Source organism: Salmo salar, chromosome 06 (assembly GCF_965601325.2).
Source record: "Salmo salar chromosome 06, fSalSal1, whole genome shotgun sequence".
NCBI classification, from domain to species: Eukaryota; Metazoa; Chordata; class Actinopteri; order Salmoniformes; family Salmonidae; genus Salmo; species Salmo salar.
The window spans coordinates 50,932,928-50,947,958 of record NC_138296.1 but is presented as its reverse complement, the minus strand read 5'-3'; the positions used below and the strand labels follow the sequence as shown (position 1 = coordinate 50,947,958).

The 15,031-nt window shown below is 42.5% G+C and overlaps 2 protein-coding genes across 6 annotated transcripts in view; one reads left to right on the top strand and one right to left on the bottom strand.

Annotated features, from left to right (window-relative positions):
• LOC106607423 (endoplasmic reticulum transmembrane helix translocase) overlaps positions 1–9,545 on the bottom strand; it is a 26,724-nt gene extending 17,179 nt beyond the window's left edge. For all 3 annotated transcript variants that reach the window (XM_014204356.3, XM_014204357.3, XM_014204358.3), the window contains exons 1-5: positions 9,216–9,545; positions 8,888–8,977; positions 8,337–8,600; positions 7,859–8,014; positions 6,620–6,689 (exon numbers count right to left, since the gene is read on the bottom strand). In XM_014204356.3, the coding sequence (XP_014059831.1) occupies positions 6,620–6,689; positions 7,859–8,014; positions 8,337–8,600; positions 8,888–8,977; positions 9,216–9,545 (910 nt within the window). The remainder of the gene's footprint in view (positions 1–6,619; positions 6,690–7,858; positions 8,015–8,336; positions 8,601–8,887; positions 8,978–9,215) is intronic.
• chchd5 (coiled-coil-helix-coiled-coil-helix domain containing 5) lies at positions 9,475–14,882 on the top strand. 3 transcript variants are annotated; one of them, XM_014204331.2, is made up of 4 exons: positions 9,475–9,735; positions 12,987–13,127; positions 13,709–13,860; positions 14,235–14,882. In XM_014204331.2, exons 2-4 carry the CDS (start codon positions 12,997–12,999, stop codon positions 14,261–14,263), a joined length of 312 nt encoding a protein of 103 aa, XP_014059806.1. In that variant the 5' UTR covers positions 9,475–9,735; positions 12,987–12,996; the 3' UTR covers positions 14,264–14,882.
• Positions 14,883–15,031: the final 149 nt, after the last annotated feature.

The window sequence follows — 15,031 nt, the reverse complement described above, 5'->3', positions numbered from 1 at the left end:
GATTGTGGAGGCCAGGTCATCTGATGCAGCACTCCATCACTCTACTTTTTGGTAAAATAGACCTTACACAGCCTATAGGTGTGTTGGGTCTTTGTCTTGTTGAAAATCAAATGAAAGTCCCACTAAGCGCAAACCAGATGGTATGGCGTATCGCTGCAGAATGCTGTGGTAGCCATGCTGGTTAAGGGTGCCTTGAATTCTAAATAAATCAATGACAGTGTCACCAGCAAAGCACCCCCACACCATCACACCTCCTCCTCCGTGCTTTACGGTGGGAAATACACAAGTGGAGATCATCTGTTCACCCACACCGCGTCTCATAAAGACACGACGGTTGAAACCACAAATCTCCAATTTGGACTCCAGCCCAAAGTACAAATTGCCACCAGTCTAATATTCATTGCTCGTGTTTCTTGGCCCAAGCAAGTCTCTTCTTCTTATTGGTGTCCTTTAGTAGAGTTTTTTTTTAAAGCAATTCGACCATGAAGGCCTGATTTCACACAGTCTCCTCTGAACAGTTGATGTTGAGATGTGTCTGTTACTTGAACTCTGCAAAGCATTTATTTGGGCTGCAATTTCTGAGGCTGGTAACTCTAATGAACTTATCCTCTGCAGCAGAGGTAACTCTGGGTCTTTCTTTCCTGCAGCGGTATAGGGCTATCTTAGGGCTATCTTCTGTATACCACCCCTACCTTGTCACAACAAAACTGATTGCCTCAAAAGCATTAAGAAATTCCACAAATTAACAAGGCACACCTGTTAATTGAAATGCATTCCTCATGAAGCTGGTTGAAAGAATGCCAAGAGTGTGCAAAGCTATCATCAAGGCAAAGGGTGGCTATTTGAAGAATCTCAAATATATTTGTTTAACACTTTTTTGGTTACTACATGATTCCATTCGTGTTATTTCATAGTTTTGATGTCTTCACTGTTATTCTACACTGTAGAAAACAGTAAAAATAAAGGAAGTAGGTGTCCTAAAACTTTTGACCGGTAGTGTATGCTGCTGCTACTACTGTATGCCGCTGCTACTACTGTCTATTATCTATCTTGTTGCCTAGTCACTTTACCCCTACTTACAATGCATTCGGAAAGTATTCAGACCCCTTACCTTTTTCCACATTTTGTTACATTACAGACTTCTTCTAAAATGTACTAAATAAATAAAATCCTCATCAATCTACACACAATACCACTGATGAGTTCTGACTATAAACTTGAAATATTGTTAATTATCAGGTATCCTATTGAAATATTGAGTGCCATAGTCTAGTTTCCACAGCAGAAGTGAATGGTTATCTGTAAGCTTGGAATGTATTGAGTAAAGGAAGGGCAATCATGTGGCAGGTCACATTAAGGGAGAAGGAACAGTTTATGGCCCACATCCCTTACTTTCCTGCCTAGCAATAAAGATGTTATATTTCGAGAAAAGGAGGACGTCACCCAAATTGGGGTATATATATACTACCACTGGTGGAAACATGTCTCTGTCTTATGCAGCTGAATGAACTTGTTTTAAGCTTTACTAATCGTCTGTGAGTTTTACTAGGTTAATTTAGAACCTAACACCACATAATGACAAAGCGAAAACAGTTTTTTTGACATTTTTGAAAATGTTATAAAAATAAAAAACAGAAATACCTTATTTACATAAGTATTCAGACCCTTTGCTATGAGACTCGAAATTGAGTTCAGGTCTGAATACTTTCCGAATGCACTGTATATGTACAGTACATGGCTACCTCAATTACCTAGTACCCCTGCACATCGACTGGATACTGATACTCCATGTATTTATACACATTTTATTTTCTACTCCCTATATATAGCCATGTTATTTTTATTTGTTATTCACTGTGTATTTCTTCCTCTTGTCACTATTTAGATGATTTTACAATTTTGTATCTTATCTTTAACTCTGCTTTGTTGGGGCCTCCCGAGTGGCGCAGCGGGCTAAGGCAATACATCGCAGTGCTTGAGGCGTCACTACAGACCCGGGTTCGATCATAGGCTATGTCACAGCCGGCGGTGACCGGGAGACCCATGAGGTGGCACACAATTGGCCCAGGTTCGAGTTAGGGGAGAGTTTGGCCGGCCGGGATTTCCTTGTCCTATCGCGCTCTAGCGACTCCTTGTGGTGGGCCGGGCACCTGCAAGCTGACTGCGGTCGCTAGCTGGATGGTGTTTCCTCCGACACATTGGTGTGGCTGGCTTCCGGATTAAGCGAGCAGTGTGTCAAGAAGCAGTGAGGTTTGGCAGGGTCGTGTTTTTGGAGGACGCATGTCTCTCGACCTTCGCCTCTCCCGAGTCCGTAGGGGAGTTGCAGCGATGGGACAAGACTGTAACTACCAATTGGAAATCACAAAATTGGGGAGAAAAAGGGGTAAAAGAAATAAAACTTTTATACAAATAATTAAATATACACTACCGTTCAAAAGTTTGGGGTCACTTAGAAATGTCCTTGTTTTTGAAAGAAAATCAAATTTTTTGTCCATTAAAATAACATCAAATTGATCAGAAATACAGTGCAGCCATTGATAATGTTGGAAATGACTATTGTAGTTGGAAATGGCTGATTTATTTACGGAATATCTACATAGGCGTACAGAGACCATTATCAGCAACTGTCACTCCTGTGTTCCAATGGCACGTTGAGTTAGCTAATCCAAGTTTATAATTTTATAATTATCAATTAGCATTGATCTTAGAAAACACTTCTGCAATTATGTTAGCACCGCTGAAAACTGTTGTTCTGATTAAAGAATCAATAAAACTGGCCTTCTTTAGACTAGTTGAGTATCTGGAGCATCAGCATTCGTGGGTTCGTTTACAGGCTCAAAATGGAAAGAAACAAAGACCTTTCTTCTGAAACTCGTCAGTCTGTTCATGTTCTGAGAAATTAAGGCTATTGCAGAGGAGATACAGAACTAAACTCTCCTGGTGTGAGCATCCTTGGGGGAAGACAAAGTCCTATTCACACTGTGTCAAACTGGCTGGGGCTCGATCTCAATTAGTCTCTCCACGATTCCTCGCATCTCATCTCCTCGCCTCCTTCTCAACAGTATTCGAGGACAAAGTCCAAGGTCCCTCCCCTTTTTCTCCAATGCATTTTAAAAAGGAGGCGAGGACGTACGATGTGTGAAATTAAGGAAAGATGGTTTGAGAAAGAGCCAGGTTCTAGACGGAGGAAATACTTTGGAACGGGAAGGGTTAACAGACTTTAAAAAAAAAACTTATACACACACATGAATGTGTGTATGTATATATGTGTGTGTGTGTGTGTGTGTGTGTATAAATACACACACACACACACACACACACACACACACACACACACACACACACACACACACAACCTTTAACTAGGCAAGTCAGTTAAGAACAAATTCTTATTTACAATGACGGCCTACCAAAAGACCTCCTGCGGGGACAGGGGGCTGGGATTAAAAATAAAAATTAAATACAGGACAAAACGCACATCACGACAAGAGAAACAACACAACACTACATAAAGAGAGACCTAAGATGACAACATAGCATGGCAGCAGCACATGACATCACAACATGGTAGCAACACAACATGCCAACAACATGGTAGCAACACAACATGGCAGCAGCACAAAACATGATACAAACATTATTGGGCACAGACAACAGCACAAAGGGCGAGAAGGTAGAGACAACAATACATCATGCAAAGCAGCCGCAACTGTCAGTAAGAGTGTCCATGATTGAGTCTTTGAATGAAGAGATGGAGATGAAACTGTCAAGTATGAGTTTGTTGCAGCTCATTCCAGATGCTAGCTGCAGAAAAAATGAAAAGACGAGCGACCCAGGGATGTGTGGGCTTTGGGGACCTTTAACAGAATGTGACTGGCAGAACGGGTGTTGTATGTGGAGGATGAGGGCTGCAGTAGATATCTCAGATAGGAGGGAGTGAGGCCTAAGAGGGTTTTATAAATAAGCATCAACCAGTGGGTCTTGCGACGGGTATACAGAGATGACCAGTTTATAGAAGAGTATAGAGCGCAGTGATGTGTCCTATAAGGAGCATTGGTAGCAAATCTGATGGCCGAATGGTAAAGAACATCTAGCCACTCGAGAGCAACCTTACCTGCCGATCTAAAATTACGTCTCCGTAATCTAGCATGGGTAGGATGGTCATCTGAATCAGGGTTAGTTTGGCAGCCTGGGGTGAAAGAGGAGCGATTACAATAGAGGAAACCAAGTCTAGATTTAACTTTTAGCCTGCAGCTTTGATATGTGCTGAGAGAAGGACAGTGTACCGTCTAGCCATACTCCCAAGTACTTGTATGAGGTGACTACCTCAAGCTCTAAACCCTCAGAGGTAGTAATCACACCTGTAGCGAGAGGGGCATTCTTCTTACCAAACCATATGACCTTTGTTTTGGAGGTGTTCAGAACAACGTTAAGGGCAGAGAAAGCTTGATGTGGAGTGTTTAACACAAATCCGGGGAGGGGCCAGCTGAATATAAGACTGTATCATCTGCATATAAATGGATGAGAGAGCTTCCTACTGCCTGAGCTATTTTGTTGATGTAAATTGAGAAGAGCGTGGGGCCTAGGATCGAGTCTTGGGGAACACCCTTGGTGATAGGCAGTGGCTGAGACAGCAGATGTTCTGACATTGTACACTGCACTCTTTGAGAGAGGTAGTTAGCAAACCAGGCCAAAGATCTCTCAGAGTAGGGCTGGGCAATATATAGAGTTTTTTCGATATATTCGAGTTTATGTTTTAGTGCGATATGGAAAATGCCTGTATCGCAAGAATCGAGGCTCTGTTATAATGTTGTAATGTTTTACAAATGCAGCATCTCACTGTCTCTTCTCTGTCAGTCCAATGACGAATCATGTCCAAATTGCGTGACAACACGTGCACAGAGGTTATCCATCAATCACAACCCAAGACAGCATTTACAAATTGTTACCACCCCGGAGAAGTGTAGCGGCGGTAAGCGTTCCACCAAAATGGAAAGTGAGGAAGTGAGCTTAGCCTTTCATGAGGATGAAATCATCCCCCAAAAGGGCAGCAATGTTTTTTCAGTAATGTAGAAGTGGTTTGGGTTTAAGAGGTCTGATGTTCAGCAAATGAATGTCCTGTGCAAAATGTGTCGAAAGACAATTGCTACGAAAAGCAGCAGCACAGCCAACCCCTTCCATCACCTGCAACTGAAACACGCGGTGGAATGGAAGGAATGCGTGAGACTATGCAATGCCGATTCCAGTCACCCGATTCCCAAAACGTCTGCTAAAAGACAAACTACCATAGCCGCATCCTTTTCAAACGTAATCCCTTATGACAAGAAAAGTTTGAGGTGGAAGGAGATCACGGATGCAGTGATGTATTAAATAGCGAAAGATATGGTTCCAATCTTTACAGTAGAAAAGCCAGGCTTTAAAAAGCTGCTAGGTACAGTTGGCCACAATAATCTGCTGCCAAGACGTAAGTATTTCACAGAAGAAGCCCTGCCGCGATTATACACTGCTACCTGCGAAAGAGTGGCAGAGAAGCTGGCTAGTGTTTCTTATTTTTCCACCACAGCCGATCTATGGTCAGATAGAAAGTCAGAGCCATACCTAAGTTTGACAGTCCACTACATAAATGAAGACTGGAAATTGCACAAAGTCTGCCTCCAGTCTCAAAGACTCTCTGGCATCGTGGAAGATGAGCGAAGACCGACAGGTGTGCATGATAACTGACAGCAGGAGCAACATGATAAAAGCATTGCGATTGAACAACTGGACCCGCCTGCAGTGCTTTGGGCACAGGCTTCACCTCGCCATCGGTAAGTGTGACATTGGATAATTAAAGTGCATTCAAAAAAGTTATGTTCAGGCCAGCTAATGTGTTAGTAGTTGTGTCATTCTGCCAATCGAATAGGAAATAACCACAGGCTGTTTAATTATAACAACAAATTAACTAAATTAATACATTTCAATCAAAATGATTTTATAAATTACATATTCAAACAGCTAGTGGTCAAACATTCCTAAACAATAGAATAGAAGTGTGGGTGTGTGTTGTTAACTTGTGTTGTTAATTTGTTTTGCACAAATAGGCCTTGAGGCCTTGTATATTTTTTATTTTAATAAAGAAAATTCAGTTAAGAATTATGTCTTGGACTTTTTTATTTTGTTTAGAGAAAAACAAGAAATCGAGGTATATATCGTGAATCGTCCAAACCTCAAAAAAATTGAGAGATATTACTTTTAGGCCGTATCGCCCATACCTACCTCAGAGACACCAATACTCCTTAGCCGGCCCACGAGAATGGGATGGTATACCGTATCAAAAGCTTTGGCCAAGTCAATTAAAAAAGCAGCAGAACATTGCTTAGAATCAAGGGCAATGGTGACAGCATTGAGGACCTTTAAGGTTGTAGTGACACATCTATAACCTGAGCGGAAACCAGATTGTATACCCGAGAGAATACTATAGACATCAAGAAAGCCAGTCAGTTGATTATTGACAAGTTTTTCCAACACTTTTGAAATACAGAGCAAAATAGAAATAGGCCTATAACAATTAGGATCAGCTTGATCTCGCCCTTTAAATAAAGGACGAATCGTGGCTGCCTTCCAAACAATGGAAATTTACCTATTGAGACGATGTCCCCGGGGACTAGTTCATCACTGGACACAGGCCTCCACTTCCTGTTGCGGTAAACCTGTTGGGAAACATGGGCACAAACGTGTAAATATCAGGGGCCTGTTCAGTAGGGAGAAAATGTTTTGACACAGAGTAAAATAGGGAGGTACTAGCTACACTTGTTCAATAATATGAACACACATATATGTTCGTTTCTGTTTCAAAACATTTTACACGGTGTGCCCTACTGAACACGACATGGACAGATCTATATAAATCCAGATCAAATCGATAATTTGGTTAATGCAGCATTTCCCAAACTAGGGGTCGCAAAACTCCTACATGGGCGGCAGGTAGCCTGGTGGGTAGTAGCGTTGGGCCTGTAACCGAAAGGCAGAAACTGAAAGGTTGCTGGATCGAATCCCCGAGCTGACAAGGTAAAAATCTGTTGTTCTACCCCTGATCAAGGCAGTTAACCCTCTGTTCCCCGACCGTCAATGACGTGGATGTCGATTTAGGCAGCCCCCCACACCTCTCTGATTCAAAGGTAGGTTAAATGCAGAAGACACATTTCAGTTGAATGCATTCAGTTGTACAACTGACTAGGTATCCCCGTTTTCCCCAATTGTGGCTCTAACTTGTGAACGATATGAGCTATACGCTATTATGACCATATTCCTGCAAGCTAAGACTCTCAGGAACAAGTATGTGTCTTCTGTTTCCCTCTACCACGCACAAAAGAATGACTCGTTAGAACCGAGTGGACAGAACCAGCCACCAAATCAGACTGAGGGGGATATTCTGGGGGAAAAGATTATCATAATTGAAAGCAATGATGGTGTTCTTTTCTACACAGAAGATCATACACAATTATTGGCTGATGATTTTCTGATGCATTTCAATCACTTCAAACCATACTTCTCTCAGATTGAAGTACTGCCAGACTGATTTGCCATAGACCCAAATAAAGAAGTAAACATTGGCTGTTGATTACATCATTACATCACGCAAAATAAGTTTACCAAAATGGGGTCTCAGCCCAAAAAAGCTTGGGAACCCCTGGGTAAATGAGTCTGATGCTAGTATATAATGGAAGTCAGGGCCTTTGTTCTACAACTCTAAAATAACAAGGCTCTGGTAAGAACTTGTTGATCTGCACTTGAGCAAGAAGAACAGGCACCTGTGCATGTATCATATCATCAAATATCAAACGACATGATAATTTACGATACAGATACAGTAGTTCACCTGGATCATGTAGGGTTTGTTCCCCATGCGTCGTATCTCAGACATGTTCCTCATTTGCTGTTGTACCAGAGAGGCTTCGAAGGCTACCAGCATGAAGAGAGTGAACACGCTGTAGTACCAGTACTCATCCAGACACCACAGACCAACACAGAACACCTGAGGAGAGGAGAGAGAGAGCATCCATCTGTACACCTGTTGAGCGGTACTGAGCTGGCCTGGTTGACGCATCGGCATCCACCATAGTTGCTAGAACTGTACTGGAAAGGACCATGTGAAAAGAAAATATCTGAGCTTGTGCAGTACGGTTCAGGTTAGCACGATAGTACTGAACGGGTATTATTATTGAGTCAATACTATCCCATATGCCCTTAAAGAGATCAATATAGAAAGTGAAAGAAAGAGACTTGAAGTGATGTTACTACGTGTCATATTTACTAGACAAAACAGCACGCAAATATGCAAGCACGCGCGCACACACCTGGAAGACGAAGAAGGGAGCGGTGGCTCTCTCCCTGAAGAGTTCCAGGAAGTCCGGCACCACCATCTCAGCACGGTTGGTCCCATAGCGCTTCTCGGCGGAATGCAGGTCTGTCTCCTCCTGGTAGCCTCGCCAGGCCTGGAAGAAGCCCATTGGCTGTCTGACGGGGAACGACACAGGGAGGAAACACTTACTCTCCTTGCTGTCGAAGATGTAGCAGATCTTCTGGAACTCAAAGGAAAGGATTCCCTTACCGTTCTCATCCTGAGGAGAGAGCAGGAGAGAGATAGAGAAAGAGAGCGAGCGTGTACATGAGTTAAAACACACACACACAAAAATGTGCTATCCAAAAAGCAGTATAACTGACTAGCATAGAGATGTTAAGAGGACCATTCTGACGCCATGCATTGCCCACAAATTTCAACCAGTGTACCTGGGTCATGTTCAGCACAGCACAATGTAGCAAAACGTTTTGCAACAGTTACAAACGTTTCTCCTCATTGAACACAACCATAAACAAGGTGTAGGCCAGGGGAACAAGGCAAACTCACCTTGTCGCTCTGCAGTTGTACCAGCTCAGCAGAACCGTTGTTGGGGGTGGGTATAACCTTAGCCAGGGTGGCCTTGTGTGGGTCTGGCTCCTGTTTATACACATCGATTCACAGCATGTGAGCAATTCACATACTCTGACAGACAGCCTTATAATCAGGTCAAAACTTTCTGGACATGGGCACAACTCACTTACACATCATTTCAAAATGTCCTTGTGTAGAGCATAAAATAATGCTAACTAGAGTGATCACCAGTTATGTTGGGCAGTGTTAGTTCAATCTCCAACACCTAATTCCAAAACAACTGCAGATGATCCCTCCACTTTACCTTGGAGCAGGTGAGCCAACAGTGCGCGTGCACGGACCAATAACCGGAGAGCGCTGTGAGGACGTGCGCGATCCCGATGGCGGCGAGAGCTAGTAGGCCTGCTTCTGGGTACTCGGAAGTACCGTACACTCCGAGCCACACGTACAACCACCCAGGGTACAGCACGGCTAAAAATGGTAGAATCGTGCCGTGGAATAGCCGGGGCCTGCGCCGGTACAGCAACACTGAGCTAACGTTCTCGTCGTCAGTCTCGGCGCTGTCATGCTGGCTGTTCATTGAGGGGGCCTTTTGCTGGTTCCCCGGTCCCTGATTCCCGTCCTCCGCAACCATATTCCCCTGTTTCTTAGTCGCGTTCGTTTTTGTCCTTCTCTCTCCGGGCCCCCTCTATCCTCCACCTCCCCCCAGCTATTAGTGTCGGTGGTAAGGCAGTTTCACACAATCCAGTTGTTTCAGTCCAGTGTCAGGTCCAGTTTTCTGAATCGGCTCGTTCTCACACAGCTGCTTCCGTGTACGCAACCACGTAAGGAAACGTGTCCTTTTTGCTGTCGTGTGGTTATTTCCTGCCGATTTGATCACATTTGTTTGACATCAAATATCCTCAATCAAGTGCATATTAAAATGAGCATTTTAAAAGCAGGGTTTAACAAAATACAGGTTAAAATATCACAGGACAATCGGTTGTTTTTCCTTTAAGAAATCGACGGTTTTGGACTAGAGCAGGAAATGTCAAATCTGTGATTGACAACAACCCAGGACCAATGGAATAGAACAATGGCAGTATGCAACGTGTTTCGACCAGTCGAACTAGAGGAGGGTGTATGCGGTAGATATTCTGTGTATGGCTGTGAACACATTTTATAACCTTGATTCTCTCTTTACTTTCTTTCTAAACAAGCCTTCAAATTACCTCCACCACAAACATGTAAGTGTCTTCAACGTTATGCATTTAATTCAATATCATAGCTATCTATTTGAGTAAATAATCTACGTTGTAAACTGTACTCATTTACACCAATAAAATACAGTTGTGACCAGTATCTATGCGTTAGAGACATCTAACGTCCAGATAGCTCAGATTCAAACTACGTTATAAACAAGCGTTATAATGTCAAAATACGTTCGTTGATTACCAAATATGGAGTTTCGCTGAGAAAATCTTAATTTACTACCATTACGGCCGGTATGTACTTCCCAAAAATGTCTAAATAAAAATTAACAAGCAACCGAAAAAATAGCTCTTCTGTATGGTCATGGCTAGAAGGGATCCATCCAGTTTTTGTCAAATTATCGTCAAATCTGACTTTTCGTAACGGGTTAGGAAAGAGATTGCAAGATAATAGTTATTATTGCTCCTATCTGTCACACGCACTTGTGTTAGCTTTTTTTAAAGCTTTAAACCTGGTAACAAAGATGTTCAAAAGTAGTCGCAACTAAAGAATAAATCAACAGACCACGTCAGCTACAATAACATTCTCAATAATGTTAGAATTTGTTTGATGTTGCTATGACTGTCATATGTTGATTTTTTTTATCTACCTTTATTGAATGCACTAAGTCGCTCTGTATAATAGCATCTGCTGAATGACGAAATTGTACATGTAAAAACAAACACTTGCAAAGCATGCTGGGTATTAATGTAATGAGCTCCGCCCCCAAACAAGTACATATTTGGTCGGTGCGGACCAGAACATTACATTACATTACATTTAACTCATTTAGCAGACGCTCTTATCCAGAGCGACTTACAAAATGGTGCATTCACCTTATGATATCCAGTGGAACAACCACTTTACAATAGTGCATCTAAATCTTTTAAGGGGGGGGGGGGGGGGGGGGGGTTAGAAGGATTACTTTATCCTATCCTAGGTATTCCTTAAAGAGGTGGGGTTTCAGGTGTCTCCGGAAGGTGGTGATTGACTCCGCTGTCCTGGCGTCGTGAGGGAGCTTGTTCCACCATTGGGGTGCCAGAGCAGCGAACAGTTTTGACTGGGCTGAGCGGGAACTGTGCTTCCTCAGAGGTAGGGGGGCCAGCAGGCCAGTGGTGGATGAACGCAGTGCCCTTGTTTGGGTGTAGGGCCTGATCAGAGCCTGAAGGTATGGAGGTGCCGTTCCCTTCACAGCTCCGTAGGCAATCACCATGGTCTTGTAGCGGATGCGAGCTTCAACTGGAAGCCAGTGGAGAGAGCGGAGGAGCGGGGTGACGTGAGAGAACTTGGATCTGAACCAAATCTGAACCAATCATAGACGTCTATGCTACGTTTCACAAGTTTGAACATCACAGTAGAGTATGGTACTGTACGTTACAGGCCAGTAGAGTTTTATTCAATATAGAGTAATATAGAGTATACAGTAAAGCAGGGGTTGTCAAACTGGAGTCTGCGGAGGTGCTGCAGGGGGTCCGCATAAAAAAAGGGCATTTTTTTGAATGCGAAATAATTCTTTTATGAGTTTCGCTAGCTGCAACAGAATACCATCATGGATACCATTTTTATGTCTCTGCGTCCAATGTGAAGGAAGTTAGGGGAAGTTTCACCAGCCAATGCTAACTAGCTTTAGCGCAATGACTGGAAGTCTACAGGAATAGTTAGCATGCTATCTGTTTTTGATCACATGACTGGGGAAGTAGATAAGTGGCTTCATTTCCAAAATCTCGAACTATCTCTTTAATATGGAGGAAATACAATCATTGGAGCTAATTACAGGATCTTTCTATATAGAACATTTTTTAAGCAAGCCGTCTAAGTGGTCATTTTCGGGATGGAAAAACGGTTCCAGTGTCAACTTAAATGACCAAACCAAGATAGAAAGCATGCAGAAAAAATATTGAAATATATATATATATATATATATAGTATATTTATTATTATATATTTATTTATATAATATCATCTTTGAAAACCAACAATCAAATAAAAGCTAGACAGTCAGGAGGAATCAAAAAAAAAAAGCCAGATATTCCCGGTACATGCCCATAGATTTTTTTATAACGTTTGAGAAGAGGGCTCCCGAGTGGCGCTGTGGTCTAAGACACTGGGTTTTGCCGGGGTAGGCCGTCGTTGTAAATAAGAATTTGTTCTTAACTGACTTGCCAAGGTAAATAAAGGTTAATAGAAAAAAAGAAAAGAGGAACACAGCATAGAATTGCAGAAAATTTGCTTTACAACAGCAACATTTTCTCTTCACCGCCAAGATACCTTTCTAGCTAATAGACTGTTAGAGTTTACACCTTCTCTTCCAATGAACTGTGGGGAGGTCAAAATAATGAAACTGCCAACCAAATCTATTAATGTTAAAATGTTGGTTACTTCTACTTGCCATTATCATTCACATGATAAAAAAACAAGACCCTGAATACATTTTTTTTGCTAACATGATGGGGTTTTGTCAGGGTGACCTGTCGTTTTTGCCTGCCCCTGTACTAGTAATAAACTTTTGTTACATCGGCACAGTCTGCATCTGGGTCTTACTTGAAATGTAATAGTCTATAATTGGTTCAGATTTGGTCCATGATTGGGCCAAATATAGGCCGTTCCGGACGTCTGTGGACGTTGAAATCAAGGCTGGTCCAGACCGGACCAAATCTGAACCAAACATAGGCATCTAAAACAAGGACAGTCCGGACAATAAACAAATGCTTAGTGGGCAATTTTGTTTTTCATTCCTTGCACAATTGTCATTGTCACAGAAGAGGACACACAGTCCATGATTGGATTTCACTGTAATTGTCTACGCATATCACAGAAACTGTTCTGCATGTCTGTCATCATTCAGGCAGGTTGCCATGGATATCACCACCAAGTATTGCCATAAGGAGATGGAGAGCTATGGGCAGTGTGTGGCCGCTCACCCGTCAACATGGCAACAGCATTGTCAAGACCTGAAGATGAAGGTGGCACAGTGTACTTCTTCACAGTAAGGAATAAGCTCAGTTGTGCATGTATAACTGTCTTAGCCTAAAATCCATAACCTATTAGGCTAACTTTCAACTCCTTGTACTCTGTGTCATTGTTTTGCATGTTAAGGAGTAGAATGATAGCAGCAACAGACTGGTAGTACCCAGGCTATAACTGACTAGCCGTGATGGTCATATGTAAACCCGATACAGAGTGGACCCCCTCTCTGAGTCTGGTTCCTCTCTAGGTTTACTCCTATTTTGACAGTTGGAAAAACAGGCAAGTGGGAGAACAGTAAGAAGGTGGACGTGGGGAATGAATCTTGGTCTCCAGTGGGGAACAGTATATGTGACTAGCCGGGAGCGTTAACGCTAGACCACAGGCTTTGCACAGGTTCTCCTACTAGGCCTAGGCCCTATTCCTTCCACTGTGCTGCTGCTTGTTCTTTGAGGGTCTAGGTTGGGTTACTGTAAAGAACTGTTGATGTGAAAATAATTCAGATGCAAGAAGTCAAACCAGTGAGTACTGTACAGTGCTGATGTGAAGTGTAGGATTGTGTTTAAGTTTTCTTCAAGATCTTATTGATCAATGTTTCTGCAGCCCTGTGATCCAGAAGATCCGGACAGACTGTTCAAAAGAGTTCACAGAGTTTGAACGCTGCTTACTAGAGAACCAGAACTCACCTACCTCCTGTTCAGCACACGTAGCACGCTTCCTCGGCTGTGCCGAGACAGTGGACCTTGCCGGAGTGGGTGAGTGTTCACTGATTGTAGATCAGTCTCTGGCTCATTCACAGCCCTCACTTTTCTTGTGATTATACTAACTTTTGACTGCCCCTTGGCCTTGAGAGAGTGCTTTACATCAGTGTCTTTTATATTCGGTCTTCAAGTACCCCTAAAAGTAAACATTAAAGAACTATCTTACTACGTGGTATAAACTGGGTCTTTCTGTCCTTAGTATTCATACCTGTCCAGTGTGCTTACACCATAATGTATTTGTTAATCTCGGTTAACCCAGAACAAACATCTTGCGTCATTTTGTCATTTGTTTAGGTATTCTGTTTCTGAGAGATTACCTTTTTGAATACTTGGTGTAGTAGTTGAAGTGAATATATTTTCTCTTTCAGCATTGAACCCGGTTCCTCAGCCCTCTTAGGACCCAGCAGGGACCATCATCCATCCCTCTCAGAGAAGATATCTCCTTTCTGCAATACTGACGCCGGACTGCTCTATCAATCATGGATAAATCAATGCCCATGTCATATTGATAACATCCTGACTTTGTACATGAATAAAGTGGAATCTTGTCCATGGCTACTTTAGGATTTATCAAGAGAACTCGGAATATTAGACATTTACAAGTTATTGGGACGGATTTCTGCCTGAGACCGTCAAGATTCAAGACGGGTTATTTCTTGAAGTGATTTAATAACTCTTCGATGCTACAGCTCTCTGAAATACACTGGGACAATGGGATTCAGAGGTGTCCTCTTTTCTATATGTGAAAAGAATCACTGTGCAGCAGGTTTTAGTGTGTGTAATACATATTTATAACACTGTAGTAACCTCAGGTAGCAGCATAAATGGTTCTTTTCCTCTCCAATTTATATTGAGAATGAATGTGTGTAACGGTTTGCAACCTTTGCAACCTCACTCCGCAGCATATCTGTGCACAACTGCGTGTTATCCAAGTATCCCTGGTTTGCGGTGTAGTGGTCTCTTGTAAATGTTATTTTGGGTGAAGTTTATCATTAAACTCCTATATTTCAGTCCTATTACTCATCCAGTTTGGATACATACTCTGATGTTATGGTGCTACTCAAGGGTGCCTCTCTCTCGCTCCCACGCTTCTTTTCTTCAGGTCAATGAGTCATGGTAGAATATTCAACCGTGGAATGTATGATATCTCTCCCACACATCTCTC

Excerpts from the sequence above, each read along its gene's own strand:
- chchd5 (XM_014204331.2), top strand. The coding sequence starts at position 12,997 with ATGGATATCACCACCAAGTATTGCCATAAGGAGATGGAGAGCTATGGG. Across the intron at positions 13,128-13,708 it reads GCACAGTGTACTTCTTCACA|CCCTGTGATCCAGAAGATCC; the intron begins GTAAGGAATAAG and ends ATGTTTCTGCAG. Across the intron at positions 13,861-14,234 it reads AGTGGACCTTGCCGGAGTGG|CATTGAACCCGGTTCCTCAG; the intron begins GTGAGTGTTCAC and ends TTTCTCTTTCAG.